Consider the following 22,642-nt stretch of genomic DNA (forward strand, 5'->3'; position numbering starts at 1 on the left):
GCTCCATTCATTTCTCTCTCCTTCCACTACTTTCACCCAGAAGTAGACCACCATCAACTCTTTTCATGTTTTACTATACAGCCTCCAGTTGTCCTCCCTCTTACAAAGGCCACCTTACTCGGGAACCAAAGTGATCCTCTTAAATTATAAATTAGATCATAATACACTCATGTCCTTCAGTGTCACTTTATTTAATTCAGAGTAAGAACCAAAGTCCTTGCAATGGCTTAAGAAGCCCCAAATGAGTTGACACCCTCATCTGCCCACCCACATACACAACCTTATTATCCCTCTGACTTAATGTTTTGCTACTTTACTCTTCCTGGCTGTGTTTTAACCACTCTGGACTCCTTGCTATTTCTAGAATACACCAGGCATACTCAGGCCTTATAGAATTTTCACTATTTATTCCCTGTGCCTGAAAGGCTCTTACTTTCCACCCTCAGACATCCAGTCATATGTGTCTCTATCTCTCTCAGTTTCAAGTCCTTGCTCAAATGCCATCTTCCCAATCAGTGAGGCTTACCCTAATCACCCTGGTTAACTTGGACATTCCCAGGTATTTCTGATCCTTTTTATTCTGCTCTAATTATCTTTTCCCATAGCATTTCTCATTGCTAAGATACTATATAATTTTATACATTTATATTTCTATTAATTATCTTTGTTTTATTATACAAATTTCTCTGATAGAATATATAAGCTCCACAAATGAAGAGAATGTGTCCTTCTTTTTCATGCTATATCCCCAATATTTTTTTAATGTTTATTTTTGAGAGAGAGAGAGCGAGAGAGAGGGAAAATGAGTGGGGGAGGGGAAGAGAGAGAGGGAGACACAGATTCTGAAGCAGGCTCCAGGCACTGAGCTGTCGGCACAGAGTCCGACGCAGGGCTTGAACTCACGAACTGTGAGATCATGACCTGAGCCGAAGTCGGATGCTTAACCAACTGAGCCACCCAGGAGATCCTATATCCCCAATATTTAGTACAGTTCTTAACAGAATAAGTATTCAAATATTTGTCTAATATATGAAATGACCCATTTCTCTCAGGGACCTTATTATTATAGTTAACGACTCAAATATCAGAGAATATCAAATATACAATAAGATGGTAAATCAGTGAATCTTCAACTTATAAGCAAGTACCATGTCTTATTATTTTTTGAGTATCATTTCATTTCAGACATTATATAATCTAAAATGCTAGGTATTAAGGAGAGCTACATGTCCTAAAATAGCTAAATAAATTATCATGTAGATCATTGAATATAAATGTATTTTTATGGATGATATTTAGACTGAAGATTTAGGTGAGAGAGTGGATGAGGACAGGTAAAAATTATAACACATTAAATAAATATATTCAGAAAGTAAGATTTAAAAACAGTTTATATGTTATGTAAATGTCTTACACTCAGGTTTGCCTTTCATTTATGATCATAAGGATCAATGTTGCTCTTATTCTTGTTAGGCTCTATGTGTGAGAATGACAAAATTGTTTGCTACATTTAGACTCTAAACTTATCTATTGCAGGGGAAAAACATTTGCTTTCATACTTTATTGCCAACTTAAAACCTACTTAAAGCCTAACCCAAGATTTTAAAAACACTTGAGTTTTGATTTTTATTTTGACACCAATAATCTTTTTTATAATTAAATAAATCTGAAAACTATATTACTTATAGGTTTAAGATCATTATCAAGACTTAGATGTCTGCATTAGTTATAGATAAGATACTCCAAATAAAAGCAATTAACCAGATATATACTAAACTTAATGACTTTTAATTTTCTATCATGCTACACAGGAAAGATCCATATTTGATTGATTTCAGAATTCTCCCCTTTCCCTTCTTCTGCACACCCTCTGGAAGAATGACTGAGATAGAAGCAGCAGGAAAAAGGACAAGAATGAATAACCCACAAAGGGCATAAGTTCCTGAATAATTTTGAAAGTTGAGCAGGAACTTTTTGAACCCATTTTTTTTAAAGGAAGGGAAAAACAAAACAAAACAAAACCCCGCAATTAATCAGATAAAATAGTCAATCATATCTTTTCTACTTCAAGGTATTAATATTCTGTTAATGCAATTTTGATCATTCCATTACATTAAACATTTATTTCTGTTTTAAATTCAGAATGCAGAAATCTAATTTTTCATTTGATGGTATTTCTATGAACATATTCAAAATAGGTTTTGTGATATAGTTACTGAAGTGAACATATGGCATTTCAGCCTAGGTTTGAATCTATTCTAAACATAATGAGCCTGAATCTCCAGGGATTCCCAAAAGTGAACTCTTCATGGCCTTAGAAGAGAGTTCCTTATGGGCCTGTGTTAGAAAGTTTATGTGTTATCTCAGCTGAAAAACAGGGAGTAGAACTTGAATTGTAATGGCCTACAAATGTTTGAGCCCACTTCCTACAGTAATCACAAATTAATATGATTGAAGTATATGTGTTGTTGAAGTACAGGATATGTATCCCTCTACTTCAGGATGAATACATTTGAAAATCTAAACAAAGTTCATGATAGAAAATGTGTGTGTGTGTGTGTATGTGTATCTATCTATCTATCTATCTATCTATCTATCTGTCTATCTATATATCTACCATATATCTATGTAAAACAAATATCACCTTTCTTATAAATTGAAAACACTGTGTTTCAGAGGACCATACAGATCAGTTTCCAAGACTGGTTGATGAAGATGTGGATTCTATAATCAAATCAAATGTAATTTTAATAAGAAATAACATAATGAAGTAAAAAGGAATAAAAGATATAGTGTTAAAAAATTGAATTAAATCCTACCTTATACATTCTCATCTGTAAACACCCATTAGTATTTAAATAAGTCACCGAATCTTTGTGAATGTATGGTTTGTCATCCATAAAATGCAAATAATATTGCTTAATATATCTTCCCCATAAGACCATTAAGATAAATTATTTTACACAGTGGTATAGAGAAGAGTAAGTTACCTTAATTCTTATTAATATATGAATTATATCTAGTGCCATACTAATTTCTTTACCTTCCTACTATCTAATACTCAGATCAACTCTTTGAATTAGACAAAAAATGAATAAGTGATGCTCAAATATTATATAAAATAATATCTAGTTAAGTGACAGCACTGAGATATGACAGCACAGTTACGATTCCAACCTGTACTTTTAACTCTTTAATAAACGACCTCTTCATGTTTAGGTTAAACTATAAGTTAAAATTATGCTCTAGAACTTAAACTCTAGGGCCCATGTATTAGTATATATGGTAAAGTTCCCCCTGGAAACCTTTGAACATTTATCTCAGATACTATATTGATTAGCTATAGGGATCCTTCAGCACACTAATTCCTATTTATTTGTTGTGTTCTCTTAGGTGGATAAATTTTACAAATGTGTTACCTCAAGCCAGCCCATTTTGATATTTGGTTCCTTTGTTGACTGACACAGTCTTCTTCCATTTACTGTTGACCCTTGAACAATACAGGGGTTGGGCACCAATTCCTACACAGTTGAAAATCCACATAAAACTTTTTACTCTCCCAAAACTGAACTATTAATAGCATACTATTGACCAGAAGCCTTATCAATTACACACAGCCAATCAACACATACAAATGTATTAAATACTATATTCTTACAATCACATAAACTAGAGAAAAGAAAATGTTAAGAAATTCATAGAGAAGAGAGACTGCATTTACAGTACTGCATGTATTTATCAAAAAATAATCCATGTTTAAATGGACCCATGTAGTTCAAACACATGTTAGTCAGGGGTCAACTGTATTTCCCTTTTTTTTTAATAATTTATTTTTTTAGTTAGCAAAAGGTGAAACAATGATTTCAGGAGTAGATTCCTTAATGCCCCTTACCCATTTAGCCCATCCCCCCTCCCACAACCTCTCCAAGTAACCCTTTGTTCATTCTCTGTATTTAAGAGTCTGTTATATTTTGTCCCCCTACCTGTTTTTATATGACTTTTGCTTCCCTTCCCTTTTGCTCACCTGTTTTGTATCTTAAAGTCCTCATATGAGTGAAGTCATATGATGTTTGTCTTCCTCTGACTGACTAATTTTGCTTAGCATCATACCCTCCAGTTCCATCCACATAGTTGCAAATGGCAAGGTTTCATTCTTTTTGATTGTTGAGTAATACTCCATTGTATATATATACCACATCCTTTTTATCCATTCATCCAAATATTTGTTATCTTTCCACATTTTTTCTTATGGTTGATTTCAAGTTACAAAGTGTTATGGTCTGAAAATATGTATGGTATGATCTTGATCTTTTTGTACTTGTTGAGGGCGGATTTGTGTCCCAGTATGTGATCTATTCTTGAGAACATTCCATGTGCACTGGAGAAGAATGTATATTCCACTGCTTTAGGATGAAATGTTCTGCATATATCTGTTAAGTCCATCAGGTTCAGTGTGTCATTCAAAGCCATTGTTTCCTTCTTGATTTTGTGTTAGATGATCTGTCTATTGCTGTAAGTGAAGTGTTGAAGTCCCTTAGTATTATGGTATCATTACCAATGAGTTCCTTTATGTTTGTGATTCACTGATTTATGTATTTGGGTGTTCCACCTTTGGAGCATAAATGTTTACAATTGTTAGATCTTTTTGGTGGATAGACCCCTTAATTATTATATAATGTCCTTCTTCATCTCTTGTTATGGTCTTTATTTTAAAGTATAAATTATCTGATATAAGTATGGCTACTCTGGCTTTCTTTTGGTGACTGTTAGCATGATGGTTCTCCATCCCCTTACTTTCAATCTGAAGGTGTCTTTAGGTCTAAAGTGGGTTTGTTGTAAACATCATTTAAATGGATCTTGTTTTATTACCCATTCTGTTACCCTATGTCTTTTAATTGGAGCATTTAGCCTATTGATGTTTAGAATGAATACTGTAAGATATGAATTTATTGCCATTATGTTGCCCGTAGAGTTGGAGTTTCTGGTGGTGTTCTCTGATCATTTCCAGTCTTTGTTGTTTTTGGTCTTTGTTTTCCCCATCTTTTCTCCCCTCAGAGAGTCCCACTTAAAATTTCTGGCAGGGCTGGCTTAGTGGTCACAAACTCCTTTAATTTTTGTTTGTCTGGGAAACTTTTTATCTCTCTTTCTATTTTAAGTGACAGTGTGCTGGATAAAGAATTCTTGGCTGCATATTTTTCTGATTCAGCACATTGAATATATCCTGCCACTCCTTTCTGGCCTGCCAAGTTTCTGTGGACAGGTCTGTGGCAAACCTGATCTGTCTTCCCTTGTGGTTAAGGACTTTTTTCCCTTGCTGCTTTCATGATTCTTCCCTTGCCTGAATATTTTGTGAATTTGACTATGATATGCCTTGTTGATGGTGAGTTTTTGTTGAATCTAATGGGAGTCTTCTGTACTTCCTGGATTTTCATGTCTGTATCTTTCCCAAGGTTAGGAAAGTTTTCCACTATGATTTGATCACATACTCCTTCTACCCCTTTTTCTCTCTCTTCATCTTCTGGGCCCCCTATGATTCTGATGCTGTTCCTTAATGAGTCCCTGATTTCTCTAGTTTTTAAATCGTGCTCTTTTGCCTTAGTCTCTCTCTTTTTTTCTGCTTCATTGTTCTCTATAAGTCTGTCCTCTATACCATTGATTCACTGCTCTGCCTCATCCATCCTTGCTGCTGTGGCATCTATTTGAGATTGCAGCTCAGTTATAACATTTTTTATTTCATCCTGACTAGTTTTTATCTCCACAGACAGTGATTCTAATCTGTTTGCATCTGTAGCTAGTATACTTACTATCATGATTCTAAATTCTGGTTCAGACATCTTGCTTGTGTCTGTGTTGATTAAGTCCCTGGCTGACATTTCTTCCTGTTTTTTTTTTTTTTTTTTTTCGGGTGAATTCCTTCGTTTCATCATTTTTGGAAGAAAAGGAATTAACATGGTAAAAAAAATTAAAAATAAAAACTTAAAAACAACACAAAAAAATCAAACAAAGAATGCTAGATCCTAGGTTGTCCTGGTCTGGTTGTTGGAAGGAGCTTGATAGATTAGAGAAAAAAGGGAAAAATAAGAAGGGGGGGGGGGGAGGAAAAAAGAGGAAAATGTTTGAAAATTTGAAAAAGTTAATACAATGAAATAGAATAAAATAAAATGATGGAAGAAAAAAAATAGAATTTTAGAAGTTTACAAAAAAGTAAGAAATATAGTAGAAAAAATTAACGAAGAATATTTGTAATAGAATTGGAGAATAAAAATAAATTTTTTCTCTTTCTGTATTTAAGAATAAGAAAAGGAAAAAAAAACCTGAATAGATGGACCAGAAAATAGATTGAAGTGCAATTGAAATTACATCCTTTTCCCCTAGAAGTCAAACTATGAAGCACTTTATAGTCCATAAACTAAGCAGGTGGAGAGACTTGTGTTGTTCCTGAAGAGCCTGGTTGGCCCCGTGTGCGGGGCTTAGTGTAAAGGCTCCATTCTCCACTAGATGGTGCTCCTTAGCTTACTGGGGTGGTTTGTGCAATTCCTGTAGGTGTGCATGTTCATGCGCAGGAGGGGTGAAAATGGTATCACCCAGCTACCCTGTCTATAGTATTGGAACTCTGTGCTGTCCCAACCAGCAGTCGTGCACCTCTCCTTTGTCTCCAGAGTCTGTCCACTCCCCACTTTTACACTGCCTGTGACCAAGCCCTCAGGTTGCCAGGCGACACCTCCCTCCTGAGTTTTATCTCAGATGTGGCTGTGTTTCCCAACCCCTCATTCTGAGGGACTGTGGCTTTGACCTGTTCTGACCCTCTGGGGGAGGGTTTCACTGAGCAGTGGCCAGGTGCCCACCTGCCCCCAGAAACGATCGTGGGACAATGCTGCTGCCTATACCCAGAGACCGTGGATGAGTGCCAGCCTGGCCCAGAAAAAGTTTATGCAATTGTGTAGCAGTAGCCTTTGAAGGATTATGGTAAATCACAACACACATCTGGCACCAGGCTTCCTATTTAACATCCTTGATCTAACACCAGTGAATGTGGTTGTTCTCCAGTGTCTGTTGGGACCTTTGAGAGTCAGGTGGCCGCACAGCCTCTACCAAATGCCCTCCCAGCCAATGAACTACCTCTCTCTATGTGGCCATTGGACCCCTTGGACCTCACTCTCTTCTCCTGGGGATTTGCTCTTACCACCATAGCTCCATCAGGTATCAAGCTGTGGAGTTTCAGACTCCACGCTCCCCCTGTTTAGAGTCTTCATGGAACTTAAACCCTCTCCTTTCTTCTTTCTCCCTTTTTTTCTTTCAGTCCCTCATGTACTCTTTCTTTTCTGTGCAGCTGCTTTTGGGCAAGGGGGATGCTTTCCATACTCTTTCCCCACCTGTGTCTGTCCTCTCTCTGCAAGCAAAAACAGCTCCTTGCCCTCTGCAGCTTTCTCCCTCAGTTCACCTCTCCGTGCCACATACCTGCTGAGTTCTGTGATTCTGGTTGTGCAGATTGTTGTGTTAAGCCTCAAATCAGTTTTCTAGGTGGGCAGGATGGTTTAGTGTTGATCTGGCTGTATTTCAGGGATGAGAGACTCAAAAAAAATTTCCATGCTGTTCCATCATCTTGGCCCCTTCTCTGTATTTCTAATCATTATAAGTAACATTTATGCAGCACCTTGTGCCAATTGCTTTGCTGCTTTATCTCTCTATCCTCACCACAACTGTCTTTGAAACCATTCATATAATCAGCATTTTTCATAGTAGACATTGAACATTTAAATGGGTTACCCAACCAGTAAGTGATGAAGTTGGGATTCCGTCTTAATCCAATAGACTCAGCTCTAAATAAGTTTAAGTTTGAACTACAAACAACATAATATGTTTTTAAACAAATAATTTAGTAGTATTTTCACCACAAAAGGGAATTACATTTTCAGTAGAAGATAAAGAGATACAATCTTTTCTTTAAAATTATTTTTTAATTTGCTTCTGCTTCTATGTCTTGGTTTACACATAATTAAGAAGGCAGGCACGTGTAGAGATAAGGCATCAGGTATACCAGTATGCAATGAGCCCCAACTGGTTGCTGAACAAAAAAGCTAAAGTCATAAAGGAAGCCTTACCCACCTGTTGGTTGCAGATATCCAAAGGAAATATAAATACTATAGGAGAAATATTGAGGACATCTCAAGGATTGACATATTGATTTCTTTGCCATTTTATTCAGGTCTAGTTAATGAGGGTGGCTCTAGATGTCATGGCCTTTCCAAAAAAGAGAATTGGCTTTTCTCATTCAATTTGTATGTAACAGAGCTCCTACACTTCCTTGGGTTCTTAACTAAGAAGCAAAAATACTTAAGCAATAACTTTAGGACAGCATAGTTTCTGATGAACTTTCACATAGGGAGAAAAAGCATGAGAAATGTCTCCATACCCTCTTTTGTACCCTTATTTTGCAGTGGATAAATGACCTGTCTTGGTTTGACTGTCCTCCTGCTGCTTCACTGGGCTTCAAGGTTCTGTGGACATGGTGGTCTAGGTCAATGGAATCTTGGAAGGTGGTGGTTTTCTTTCTTGACTGTCCATCATTAAAAAGTTCAACAAAATCCTGCCACAAAATGTTCCTTATCCTCTTGTCAAACATGAAATACTGAGCAGGTCTAGTACTTTATAGGAATATTACCCCCTTAATAATTTCAAAAATTTAGAGCAGGTAGTACTGTAGACATATAGGAATAGCTTCATATTGCTGCCCTCTCTTCTATCTCTTGTATAACCTACTATATTTGATTCATTTGTATCAACTGAAATATCCTCCACATCTTTTATTTCTTTGACCCTCACATTTATGGATTAGGTTTGTGGCTTACTGAGTTTCAGTTTTGTAGAAAGACCTGTTTTTCTGTTACATAGCCCACAGCACAACTTTGACAGCAGATGAGCAGTTCTCTAAGAGTGATAGGGTGATGAGCCAGGCTGGCTGCCTCAGAGACTGGAGAGAGGACCCGATGAAGAGTTGTTCACCTTTTCACCCTTTCAGGCAGATGTAGAACTACATTCTGTGCAGCCAACAAGAAGAATTGCATAAAATTTATTAGAGACCCACATTAGTTTGGGAATATCTATTGGTTTTGTGATACATCCCTATGTATCTTTCACATGTTCAATCTTCCCATCTTATAAAAGAAGCCAAGGTTTTCTTATATCTGCTGATATCCCCTTACTACAGTAGTAGCACTTAATAATCAAATACCTAGTTAGTTTTATTGCTTTAAATTAGTAAAAACTCAAGATCTATCTTATGCTGAGCATACAATTGTCTTCAATTTATAACCAATTTCCAAGTATCATTGTGCTAAAATATTATTTAACATTTAAATTTTATTTTTTAAATGTATGTATATATTATAGGACACTAACATATTATTACATTGTTATACTTATTTAAATGATTATCCTAATGGTATATTTGTACTATATCTGTACTATATGTTAACTCATAATTTTAGTTAATTATTCTTAATATTAGAACTATAGTTAGAAGAATTTTTGCTGGGACATTTTCATGTTCCTTTTTATTTATTTATTTCTTTGTTTACATTTTAGGTGTACAAGAATTTCCAGAAAACATTAAATGTTGTAAGTGTTTAACAATTATTGAAGCCAGTGTCAATCCCATTTCTAAGTGAGTATGAATGATTACATTTTATTTATATTAATGTCTCCATTGGATAATAATGTACACATATAAAGGAAATTCACATAACAAATGAGTTTTAAATCATGCATTTAAAATTCAATTTAACAGAATGATGGGGGAAAATAATGAAATCAGAATAGTTTAACAAAAGATGATTAAAAGCTTTGCTGAATAATGATGAAGGCCTAATCGGCACAAGATGGCATTACTTTGAAGCAAACTATGTCATCATTTTCCTGTGCCTTTCAGGCAACATTCCATGAAAGAGCACTGAAACTAAGGAAACAGTTATTAGTTATGATCATGATGGAAAATTAACGCTAAGGATGTGATGAAAGCTCACGAGAGTGCAAGAGGTTAATAAATTGATAGGTGCATGAAAATAGTTGATCATGTAGTTCAGACTGGAAAATGAATTAAGTATGACCAGATAAGGAGAGTATTTGTGTACCAGGAAGAGCAAAAGGACAATTCTATGAGGATAACAAAATGGAAGACTTGGATGGTAAAGATGCTGTGATCAGAAATGGAGTATTTGTGGGAATGCCTGGGTGGTTCAGTCAGTTAAGCATCAGACTCCTGATTTCAGCTCAGGTCATGATCTGTTGAGTTCATGGGATAGAGCCCCATGTTGAGCTCTGTGCTGACATTGCAGAGACTGCTTGGGATTCTCTCTCTCTCAACCTCTCTCTTGTCCCTTCCCCACTCGCACTCTCTGTCTCTCTCAAAATAAATAAACATAAGAGAAAAAGAAAATCATCTAAAAAAAAAAAGAAATGGGTATTTGTGGCTTATGGTTTGTTAGTAGAGAAATGCCATGGGAAGATGAGAGCCAGCATGTGACAATGTTGGCAAATTAATGTTATGTCATAGGGATACAGTGTGCTGTGCAATCAAATAGGTCAAGAAACCATGGAGTGAATGGATTGGATAAGTCATGAATCTGAATGTTAAAGTCACTTAACAATAGAAGTAGAAATAAAACCTGGAAAGACAGTAGTAGCAATATTTGGGAGAGATTAAAACAATCCAATGGTATGGGACACAGATAAGTAGTCTCAGAGTAAGACTGACATTATAATTATACAAAAACTGATAATAGAATTTGAAAAAAAAAAGCCTGAGTCTTCTGTCTGTATGGAGTTGGGGAGACTAGGAAAAACTGAAGCCCACTAGAAAAGCATTTAATGAGTGGAGTGTTTTTAGAAGACCGAAGGAAGTTTATCAAAGGGAGTGTGAAGGGAGATTTTTTATCAATACAGTTAAGAAGAGGTAAGTAATGAGGATGGTTTCTTTATGGATCATGAAAAGAGTCTGTAGATAAGACTAGGAACAGAATATAAAAGAAGGAGATAGAAGTTTAGATGGAGATCTTTACAGTGAATGGTTTGTAAAATAATTTAAGGCCTTTAGTAGAAAGTGTGGAACATCAAGAAGTAAGATATGTTTGAAAAATAACAACTTTTCTACCTTAAAAAGAGTATGGAAGGAAAAAAAAACAACTGTGAAAAGTGTTTTCCAAAACTTTTAAACCAGAATGCAATTTTCTCAACAAAGAATAGGCATTAGTAACTTTTCACACCAAGACTGCAACCAAGTCCTTGACTTGAGTTATAATCCAGGGCATATGATGAATTGTTTTGACTTCTATTTCTTTAATTCTAATAGCTCATCTTATTTAGGAATCATGATAAGGTCTTTGGGAGTAGAAATCCGATGATAATTTATATCTTTAAGAAGCTTAAAGACTGTGGTTTGACTATGTCTCTGAATTCCTTCCATATGTTTAACTTTTCAAAAGATGAATGAGTATGTCCTACTTCATCAAAAAATGCCTAACACTAAAAGCATTAAGTAATTTGGGAATTAATAAAAAATTACTCAATACAAAAACCAATTTAAGTAGTATACTAATTGTAAAGGATTTTTAAGATATATTTTACATACGGCATGTATAGCTCAGTGAATTTATTGTACAGTTCCCAGCCATGTTGACCTTCTCCATAAGCAGTCCACAACATAGCAGCTTGCTTCTTTAAGGCCAGCAGCTGAGTAATTAATTTTCTAGCAAGACAGTATTATAATATAGTTATGAGAGTGACATCGCATCATATAGACCATATTCCATTGATTAGAAGCAGGTCACAATTCTTATCACACTCTAAGGAAGATCATACAAAAGCAGGAACATCAGGAAGTGAGGGTCATGGAGGCTACCTTGGAATCTGTCCACCACATCTTTGATATCTGGTTTGCTGAGACTTTTTATTATTAATGGATATCGAATTTTGTCAAAGCTCTTTTTTTTTCAAACATGTTGACATGATGATGTGTTTTTTCTTCTTCAGTCTAATGATATAGTGAATTACATTGAATATTTTTTGAATGATGATCCAAATTTGCATCCCAGGAATAAACCTTAATTGATTAGGAAGTATTACTTTTTTATAAATTAATGGCTCTGATTTGCTAATATTTTGTAGAGGATTTTCCCATCTATATTCATGAAGCATATTAGTCTGAAATTTTTTTCTTGTAATTTCTTTGCCTGGCTTTGGTAACAGGGTAAAAACTGGCCTCATAAAAATAGTTTGGAATCATTCTCTTCTATTTTCTATAAGAGTTTGTACAGAATTAGAATTATTTCCTCCTCATATATTGGTAGAATTTGCCAGTACAGCCATCTGAGCCTGGACTTCTCTTAATGGGAATTTTTTTAATTACAAATTTAAATACCATAATAACTATTGACATTACCTGGTTTTTTTTTTTTTTTTGAGTGATCTTTGATAGTTTGTGATTTTCAGGAATTATACATTCATATAAATTTTCAAATTTATTGGCATCTTAATTTTTATAATGTTCTTTTATCAGCCCTTAAATATCTACAGGTTCTCTAGTGGTGCTCTCTCTTCCATTCTTGTAATCCATAAATTGTGTCTTCTTTCTTTTTTTTTGCTTGATCAGTCTGACCAGAGATTTGTCAATTTTGTTGCTCTTTTCAAAACACCGTATTTTGGTTTCATTGGTTTTTCTCTCTTGCTTTTCTGTTCATTTTCTTTGACTCGAGATTTCTGTGAAGCAGTAAGTCATAAAGACCCTGGAATATAAAAGTTACAGTTTTCAGTATTATTATCTTAGTTTTAGTTTTAGTTTTAGATGTGAACTTTATAGTATAGTCTGAATGCCTTAACCAAGTCATTGGTGAAAATTACCATGAGAAAATTGAAAACAAAAACTACTTAATGAGAAAAGCATGGACCAACATTTATTGAGAGTCTATCATGTCTCATACTTTTAGATACATTATTTCATTTTCATCTTTTCAGTAACCTTATGAAATAGGTAAACATTATCTGTATACCCTTTTACAGATAGAAACACATTAAGATAGTATTTAGATGCTTGGGATTCTTTTGCTGTATTTCACCAATTGTGAAGAAACATTTGATTTTGGTTTAAATTAAAAGCTACATTTTGAAAATTTTGACACATTTTAATGCATAACAATAAGGACATTGCTAATAAATTATGGTACATCTACTGGATGGATACAAAGGTTATATATAGGGTAACCATATGTCTCTGTTTGCTCAAATCATCCTAGTTTATACCACTTGATGTGACATGATTAATAATAGCTCATTTTTAATTCTCAAAAATGTCCTAGTTTGAAAGATAGATTATGTAGTGATTCTGATTATATAGCAAAATTGAAAGATATTTACAAAGTAAAGGGAGAAATCATGATCCTATTTTTCAGTGATGTTAAAACATTTAATTGGAAAATAGATTAGAAATACCTAAAATGGGGCCACCTGGGTGGCTCTGTCAGTTAAGCGTCTGACTTTGGCTTAGGCCATGATCTCACAGTTTGTGAGTTTGAGTCCTGCGTTGGGCCCTTTGCTGATAGCTCAGAGCCTGAAGTCTGCTTCCGATTCTCCCTCTCTCCCCCTCTTCCATCTCGAAAACAAGTAAACACTAAAAAATAATAAAAATTTTTAAAAAGGAATACCTAAAATGGTAATTATGGCTGTGTTAAGAAAGTGGATTTATGTGCAATTTTTTCTTTTCCCTTTATATTCCAAATTATACTGTAAAATAGTAATATTAATTTTATAATTTTACAATGTATAAAATAAAATATTTAGATGTAAAGTATCTTTTCAGTTAGAGAAGATTTTACATTGACTTCTTAATCACAGTTTATAAAACCTGTAATGTAATTTGATTGAACTATTCTATCAGGGGTCAAATAGGTTTTCATTTAACTTCTAAAGTAAATGTAATTAGAAAAAATTATTGGAATAAGGAGGTTGGTGGCCAATCTTAATTTGCCTATTCTAACAATAAAGATAACATTAATAAAAGTATTTAAATTAGTACTGTAGTTAATATTGAAAGATCAGAATAAAAGTAATACCAAGGACAAGTAATATAATTGATCTCATTTAGTGAGTTCTTACTATGGGGCAGATAATCATTTAATCACTAGAGCAACTCTGGAAGTGGATAGTAGCATCATCATTTTACAAATAAGGAAATTGAATCTTACAAAGATTTACAAGGTCACAGAGGTAACAACTAAAAGAACTATGATTCAAACCTAGGTCTTTTGACATCAATGCCCATGTGCTCAACCACTAAATTATATGGGTGTTTGCTGTATTAAACTTTTTTTTTTGTAGTTTGAATATGTCACTTTTAATTTAAGTGATTAATAAAACGAATGTGCTTCTTTACTAAAGAATTATTTGCCAATATATATAAAACATTTCTTTGTTTTTTAATTTTTTATTAAAATTTTTTTTTGAAAATTTATTCATTTTTTTACGTTTATTTATTTTTGAGACAGAGAGAGACAGAGCATGAATGGGGGAGGGTCAGAGAGAGAGGGAGGCACAGAATCCGAAACAGGTTCCAGGCTCTGAACTATCAGCATAGAGCCCGATACGGGGCTCAAACTCACAGACTGGGAGATCATGACCTGAGCCGAAGTCGGAGGCCCAACCGACTGAGCCACCCAGGCGCCCCTAACATTTACTCATTTTTGAGAGACAGAGTGTGAGTGAGAGAGGGGCAGAGAGAGAGGGAGACACAGAATCCAAAGCAGGCTGCAGGATCTGAACTGTCAGCACAGAGCCCTACGTGGGACTTAAACTCACAGAGCGCGAGATCATGACTTGAGCTGAAGTCACATGCTTAACTGACTGAGCCACCCAGGTGCCCCAGACATTCTTCTTTGAATTCATTGTATCAGTCAAATGTGGAAAATCATCAGTTACTTTTAGATAGTAAAAGCATTTCATTATTGTGAGCTCCCTAACTTAGTGTAAAATGTTAGATTTAATTGAAGCACTTGGATAAAAGTTCTATCAGTTTGGATTAAGGATAAAGACAATCCATGATTGTCATCTTTATCATTGTACATTCCTCTGTAAATGGTAATATTGATAACTGAGGCCATTGTCTCTATTAGAAGCTACAAAATTGTACCATAAAATTAAAAATCAATAGAATTAAATGTCTTCTTTAGCATAGCTACTGACTTTATATATTTTCCAAATAATAGGTTTTCAAACTGAAATACTAGATTACTCAGGAAAAGTTTAAAATTCATTGTCCCCAACGAATTTATCCCAGGAATAGAAAGTGCCCAACACTTGTGCAAAGCAATTAGTACAAGCATTTATTATAAGCAGTTTGGTATAAAGCAATTGGTATGAATTTTGCTAAATCTATGAGTGTAATTCTTCAAAGAAAGTGAGGAAGAAGACATTAATTTTGAATCTAAGCACAGAGTAACTACTCAATAAATTCTTGTTGAAGTGAATTGAAATAAAAATACACATAGTATTGAATAAGACATACTGTATAAATATACACTTCAACTCTACATTCTTTAAAAAATAAAGGTTCAATATAAAATGGCACCACATGTTTGTTTATAACCAGCCTGAAAATAAGCTATCTTACTTTGTATTCTGTTTTTTGATGTAACTTATTTTTAGCAGTCCAATCTTACAATTCGAATCTGCACAATGTGGTCAATTCTTAAATTCTTAAAGAAGTGTTCTATATAGGAAACCAAATTTTCCTGCAGCATAAAAAAAAAAAAAACCAAAAAAAAAAAAACAACAAAAAAAAACACCTTTGCCAGAGAAGCAGCAATAAAGAAATACATTTTTGATCAAAGAATAGTATAATGTAATACCATTTAGGGCACATACATATGCAGAATAGTACTCTGAGGGAAGCTGGATGGTTCAAACTGTCCCTATAACTAGAAATTTAGCATTTTAAAGCCTTTTTATGTGTTAGTACCTAGAATGTTAAAGTAAATTATTAGATCAAAGGTTTTAACATTCTTGTCACTTTACATGTATTAATCTTCATTTTTAAAAATTCATAAATGATACCTTCTTTCCAATAAGTATAGGAGCCATAAGGACATTAAAGTAAGATAGTAATTAAATGTGTATTGAAATCTATTGAACATCTGTACCATTATAAAAACTACCATACTATCAGGATATGAGCTAATGTATTACAACAAAAGATAACTTAGAGAAAAACAGTGATCTCCCTGAGATACCTTTTAATCCTATAGGATAGGGCTCAAACCTTTGAGTTAAGCATTTAGTACCTTCTAAATCCTGTCCCCTACCGACATTCTCAAATCTTCACTCCTAATATCTTGTACATAAAGTATTTTCTCTAGAACTCATCTTCCCTTTGCCACTCCTCTAAGGTGAATTCTCACCTCTATTTGTAAAACCCTTACTCCCCCTCTGCCTTCTTTGTCTTTCTTTTCTATTTTCATGAATCCTACCTCTCTTTAAGGGAAAATTTATGGAAACAAACTCTATGTAGTCATATAAAAACAGTCCAACTTCAAAATACAAACTGGCAGGCACTTGGATGGCTCAGTTGTTAATAAGCATCTGAACTCAACTCAGCAGCTCAAGACCCACTTTAGGTGAGCATGAGCCACACTTCAGGTGAGTTTCAGGCCCACTTTGGATGAACATGAGCTCCACTTTGGGTAAAACTTGAGCCCCACTTTGGTGAACCCCCTTCTCTCTCTCTCTCTCTCTCTCTCTTTCCCCATCTCTCAGTCTGTCTCTCTGTCCCTTACTCACTTGCACCCTCTCTCTCTCAAAAAACAAAAACAAAAACAAAAACAAAACTGGAGCAAGATATTTACAGTAAAAACAATCAATATAAAAATAGTACCCTAACTGTGTAAATAATTCCTACAAAGTAATGTAAAAATATTAATTGTGTTTAGTTTGGACTCCCCAGAAACAGGTGTTTAGAAAAGAATTCACACAGTATATTTAGGAACTGGTCTCAAGAAATACTTGTTGAGGGTATGTTATTAAACTATTTACTAGTATGGACAACTGGACCTTAATCTCTCTGGGGGGGGGGGCTCTGGGAAACAGCATAAAACACATATCACAGAGTTGTGAAACATAATGGGTGAAGGAGCTGAGTCTTACTAGTCATTAGTTGAGGGCTGTTCCTGTGGCACATTAATCCCTTATGATGAGGGATATAACTTACGTAATCACCAGGACATATGTTAAAAAAATATTTACGTAAACAATATTTATAATATAATAACTAGAAACATCTTTAATGTTCATTAAAAAGGGAATAATAAATAAATTGTGGTGTAGGCATACAGTGGAATACTATATGATGGTGATCAGTCATTATTGACATCAAAATGGGTGAATTTCATACTAATGCTGACTTTTAAAAGTTTCAGGAAAATATTCCTGAAACTCATTTGATTCCTGATTTGATTTATATAATGTTTAAAAACATGCAAAAACCACACTTTTTTTTAGGGTTTAAGAAGGTATAGTAAAACTAGAAAGCAGATTAATAAGAATCAATCAGGAATTTGAGGGGTGAATAGGAGGATGAGGTAGTTGGGGATGGGCACTCAGGGGTTTCTTAAAGGCACAGGTTCTATTTATTAAATGATGTTGTGGATGCATACGTATTGTTCTGGATACATAACTTTTCATAACAAAAGATTGGCCAGAGGAAGAGAAACCATGGAATGAAACCCAGAGTATCCCAGAAAGAGGAGGAGGGGAAATAGGAAAAGGGTGTACTAGAAGCCAAGAAGGAGAGAACAATCAATGACAACTGTTGCTAGGCAGTGCTAGATACAAAATGAAATGAAGTTAATGGACTTGAGACTTAGAGGTCATTGGAGGCTTTGGCAAGTGCAGTTGCAGAAATGGAGTTGGGGTAGATGCCAGAAAACCAGGGCTTGTGGAGTAATAACAAGCAGTGAGTATAGGCAGATCTTTAAATAATTTTGTCAGTAAATGCAAGGAGGGAGATAGGCTGTAATTTGAGGGGAAGGCAAATGTGAACACTATTGAGAAGTATTTTATTAAAGAGCATAGTCTTATCTAGACCATTGATGAAGTCATTAAAGATCTTTAAATAGAAATTTAATCATAGGAAAAAATTAAATCATCTGCTAAGAAAAAGTCTCCAGGAAAATCCTTGAATTAAGTCTTTCTGGTGAAAAATATTTAAATTTTGCAAATGATTATTTCATCCAAATGGTAAATTTTCACAAAGGATATATCTTCAACCTTTTTAATGCTTCTTAAAGCTTTTAGGATTCTGTATATTTATAGTTTCAATCTTCTTGGTCATTTTTGTTAAGAATTAATTGCACAAATTTAAATTACAAATTCACATACATTATCAGTTAGGGGGAAAGAATGCTTCTTCTGTCCTTTTGGCCAACTTTGGTCACCATTGCGATAAGGTAGACACACATGTTAATGATTTAGTGAAAGAGTAAGGAGATACCCTTGCCTGATTATAAATGTGAATATTCTGTTAAGAAAGAATATTAAATTTAAAATTGCAAAACATGGCATACAACTTGAAATTTCTATAAAAAATATCTCACTGGTGTGCATGAGGTTAGGGCAACAGGAAGAGACGATATATGGTGACATAAATCTCAGCATAGGAGGGCAGCATAGAGGTGGGTGAATGCCATTTATTTTAATAACAAGCAAAATTTTAAAGCTGTAACAACATGCTCAATAAATTCTTCCATTACTATGATACCAAAGGAGAGTTGAAAAATGGATTACGCATCTATTTTCTCTCCTTAGAGATATATATTTTTGTTCTGTTTCTATGGCAACATCCATGCAGTGACTAAACCTTTAACTCCTTTCTAGACTCCCTGATGGCTTCACGCAGCTTCTAAATCTGACCCAGCTCTACCTGAATGACGCCTTTCTTGAATTTCTTCCAGCCAATTTTGGAAGGTAAGAATAAGAAATTTAAATGATGAAATTTTATTTCACCATAGGTAAGTAAGTATGTTACCAGCACCGGTAGGTGAGGCTTCAAAAGTGACAATTGTGATTAAACATAGTACTCATTATTATTCATTAAGTGAGACAAAGTTAGTAATGAAATATTTTGTACAAAATTAAGTAAAATTAAGTTTCTACATATCATTAAAAGTCAAATAAATTCTGGGGAAGTTAAAGAGTTAAATATAAAAAAATACAATGAGAGCTTATCTGGCAAAAAACAAACATGAATATTTATGGCTCTTGGACTGAGAACTACCTCTACAGTTTAGAAACAAAGGAAAAAATAATAGATGGATATATAGGTTTGACTACATAAATACATTTAAAATAAAATAATATCAGAAAGTATTTTAAAATTAAGGTAAAACAATAAACTGAGAAAACATTGTACTATATATGGAAAGCAAATTATATCATTAACATATAAAGAATTTTACAAATGCGTATGAAGACAAAGAGCTCATTAGGGGGAAAAAATGGGTAATTGACAGAATGAGCCATTTATAATTAAATGTACAAATTGCCAGTGAACACATGGAGTGTTTATCCTCACAAACAATAAAAATAATACAAATTAAAATGAGAATAAAGAGCTTTGTATTCTGTCATATAAAAACTGTTTACAGAGTTTAAGGAAAAGATCAGTTCACATACCGCTGATAGAATTGCAGAATATTATGACCTTCATGCAGACCAGTGTGTTTTATTTATTTTTTTATTTTTATTTATGTATTTATTAATTTATTTTTTAATATATGAAATTTATTGTCAAATTGGTTTCCATACAACACCCAGTGCTCATCCCAAAATATGCCTTCTTCAATGCCCAACACCTACCCTCCCCTCTTTCCCACCCCCCATCAACCCTCAGTTTGTTCTCAGTTTTTAAGAGTCTCTTATGCTTTGTCTCTCTCCCACTCTAACCTCTTTTTTTTTTTTCTTCCCCTCCCCCATGGGTTTCTGTTAAGTTTCTCAGGATCCACATAAGAGTGAAAACATATGGTATCTGTCTTTCTCTGTATGGCTTATTTCACTTAGCATCACACTCTCCAGTTCCATCCACGTTGCTACAAAGGGCCGTATTTCATTCTTTCTCATTGCCACATAGTACTCCATTGCGTATATAAACCACAATTTCTTTATCCATTCATCAGTTGATGGACATTTAGGCTTTTTCCACAATTTGTCTATTGTTGAGAGTGCTGCTATAAACATTGGGGTACAAGTGCCCCTATGCATCAGTACTCCTGTATCCCTTGGGTAAATTCCTAGCAGTACTACTGCTGGGTCATAGGGTAGGTCTATTTTTAATTTTTTGAGGAACCTCCACACTGTTTTCCAGAGTGGCTGCACCAATTTGCATTCCCACCAACAGTGCAAGAGGGTTCCCGTTTCTCCACATCCTCTCTAGCATCTATAGTCTCCTGACTTGTTCATTTTGGCCACTCTGACTGGCATGAGGTGATATCTGAGTGTGGTTTTGATTTTTATTTCCCTGATGAGGAGCAACGTTGAGCATCTTTTCATGCGCCTGTTGGCCATCCGGATGTCTTCTTTAGAGAAGTGTCTATTCATGTTTTCTGCCCATTTCTTCACTGGGTTATTTGTTTTTCGGGTGTGGAGTTTGGTGAGCTCTTTATGGATTTTGGATACTAGCCCTTTGTCCGATATGTCATTTGCAAATATCTTTTCCCATTCTGTTGGTTGCCTTTTTGTTTTGCTGATTGTTTTCTTTGCTGTGCAGAAGATTTTTATCTTCATAAGGTCCCAGTAATTCACTTTTGCTTTTAATTCCCTTGCCTTTGGGGATGTGTCAAGTAAGAAATTGCTACGGCTGAGGTCAGAGAGGTCTTTTCCTGCTTTCTCCTCTAGGGTTTTGATGGTTTCCTGTCTCACATTCAGGTCCTTTATCCATTTTGAGTTTATTTTTGTGAATGGTGTAAGAAAATGGTCTAGTTTCACTCTTCTGCATGTTGCTGTCCAGTTCTCCCAGCACCATTTGTTAAAGAGACTGTCTTTTTTCCATTGGATGTTCTTTCCTGCTTTGTCAAAGATTAGTTGGCCATACTTTTGTGGGTCTAGTTCTGGGGTTTCTATTCTATTCCATTGGTCTATGTGTCTGTTTTTGTGCCAATACCATGCTGTCTTGATGATTACAGCTTTGTGGTAGAAGCTAAAGTCTGGGATTGTGATGCCTCCTGCTTTGGTCTTCTTCAAAATTACTTTGGCTATTCGGGGCCTTTTGTGGTTCCATATGAATTTTAGGATTGCTTGTTCTAGTTTCGAGAAGAATGCTGGTGCAATTTTGATTGGGATTGCATTGAATGTGTAGATAGCTTTGGGTAGTATTGACATTTTGACAATATTTATTCTTCCAACCCATGAGCACAGAATGTTTTTCCATTTCTTTATATCTTCTTCGATTACCTTCATAAGCTTTCTATAGTTTTCAGCATACAGATCTTTTACATCTTTGGTTAGATTTATTCCTAGGTATTTTATGCTTCTTGGTGCAATTGTGAATGGGATCAGTTTCTTTATTTGTCTTTCTGTTGCTTCATTATCAGTGTATAAGAATGCAACTGATTTCTGTACATTGATTTTGTATCCTGCAACTTTGCTGAATTCATGTATCAGTTCTAGCAGACTTTTGGTGGACTCTGTCAGATTTTCCATGTATAGTATCATGTCATCTGCAAAAAGTGAAAGCTTGACTTCATCTTTGCATTTTTGATGGCTTTGATTTCCCTTTGTTGTCTGATTGCTGATGCTAGCACTTCCAACACTATGTTAAACAACAGCGGTGAGAGTGGACATCCCTGTCGTGTTCCTGATCTCAGGGGGAAAGCTCTCAGTTTTTCCCCATTGAAGATGATATTAGCTGTGGGCTTTTCATAAAGGGCTTTTATGATGTTTAAGTATGTTCCTTCTATCCCGACTTTCTCGAGGGTTTTTATTAAGAAAGGATGATGAATTTCAGACCAGTGTGTTTTCAAAGATTTGAAAATATTTGCTACTACTGCCTTTGTAATTTATTTCTAGAAATGTATGATATCCACATCAGATACCACACTGAGAGTTATGGGCAAAGATATTTGTCATTATTTACAGTATGAAAGAAGTGAAGGCACACATCTGTCTAGGAAATTAATTGAATATATTATGACACATCTGTATGACAATACTATGTCAATTGATAATCTGGTTTAGGGAAATAGTTCTTTTAATTCCTATGATAAGTTATATTTAGGAGTATATTATAATAAAATATATAAACTATATTTAACCAATTTCAATATAAATTATGAGTGAGCTAAAAGACTGGTTCCTTGGAAGTGAAATTATGGATAATTTTAATTTTCATATTTTTCAATGTTTTCCAAGTGTTCAACAATGAACTATTTTTATATATATAAAAGATGTATCTTAAAACTTAAGACATTTTTCATTTATTATCAACTGCATTTTTCTAAGTGATCACTTTTGAAATTATTCAAATAATAAATTGAGTATAACTCAACACCTATCTGTTGGTGTTAAGAACTCAGTAGAGAGGCACTTGGGTGGCTCAGTCAGTTAAGCCTCT

General features: G+C 34.6%; 1 protein-coding gene across 1 annotated transcript in view; it reads left to right on the forward strand.

The window, feature by feature from the left end:
- LRRC7 (leucine rich repeat containing 7) overlaps nucleotides 1-22,642 on the forward strand; it is a 564,537-nt gene that overhangs the window by 265,526 nt on the left and 276,369 nt on the right. The window contains exons 5-6 of the mRNA XM_042951516.1: nucleotides 9,586-9,664; nucleotides 18,913-19,002. Of these exons, the coding sequence (XP_042807450.1) occupies nucleotides 9,586-9,664; nucleotides 18,913-19,002 (169 nt within the window). The remainder of the gene's footprint in view (nucleotides 1-9,585; nucleotides 9,665-18,912; nucleotides 19,003-22,642) is intronic.

The sequence above is a fragment of the Panthera leo genome, chromosome C1, assembly GCF_018350215.1.
Source record: "Panthera leo isolate Ple1 chromosome C1, P.leo_Ple1_pat1.1, whole genome shotgun sequence".
NCBI classification, from domain to species: domain Eukaryota; kingdom Metazoa; phylum Chordata; class Mammalia; order Carnivora; family Felidae; genus Panthera; species Panthera leo.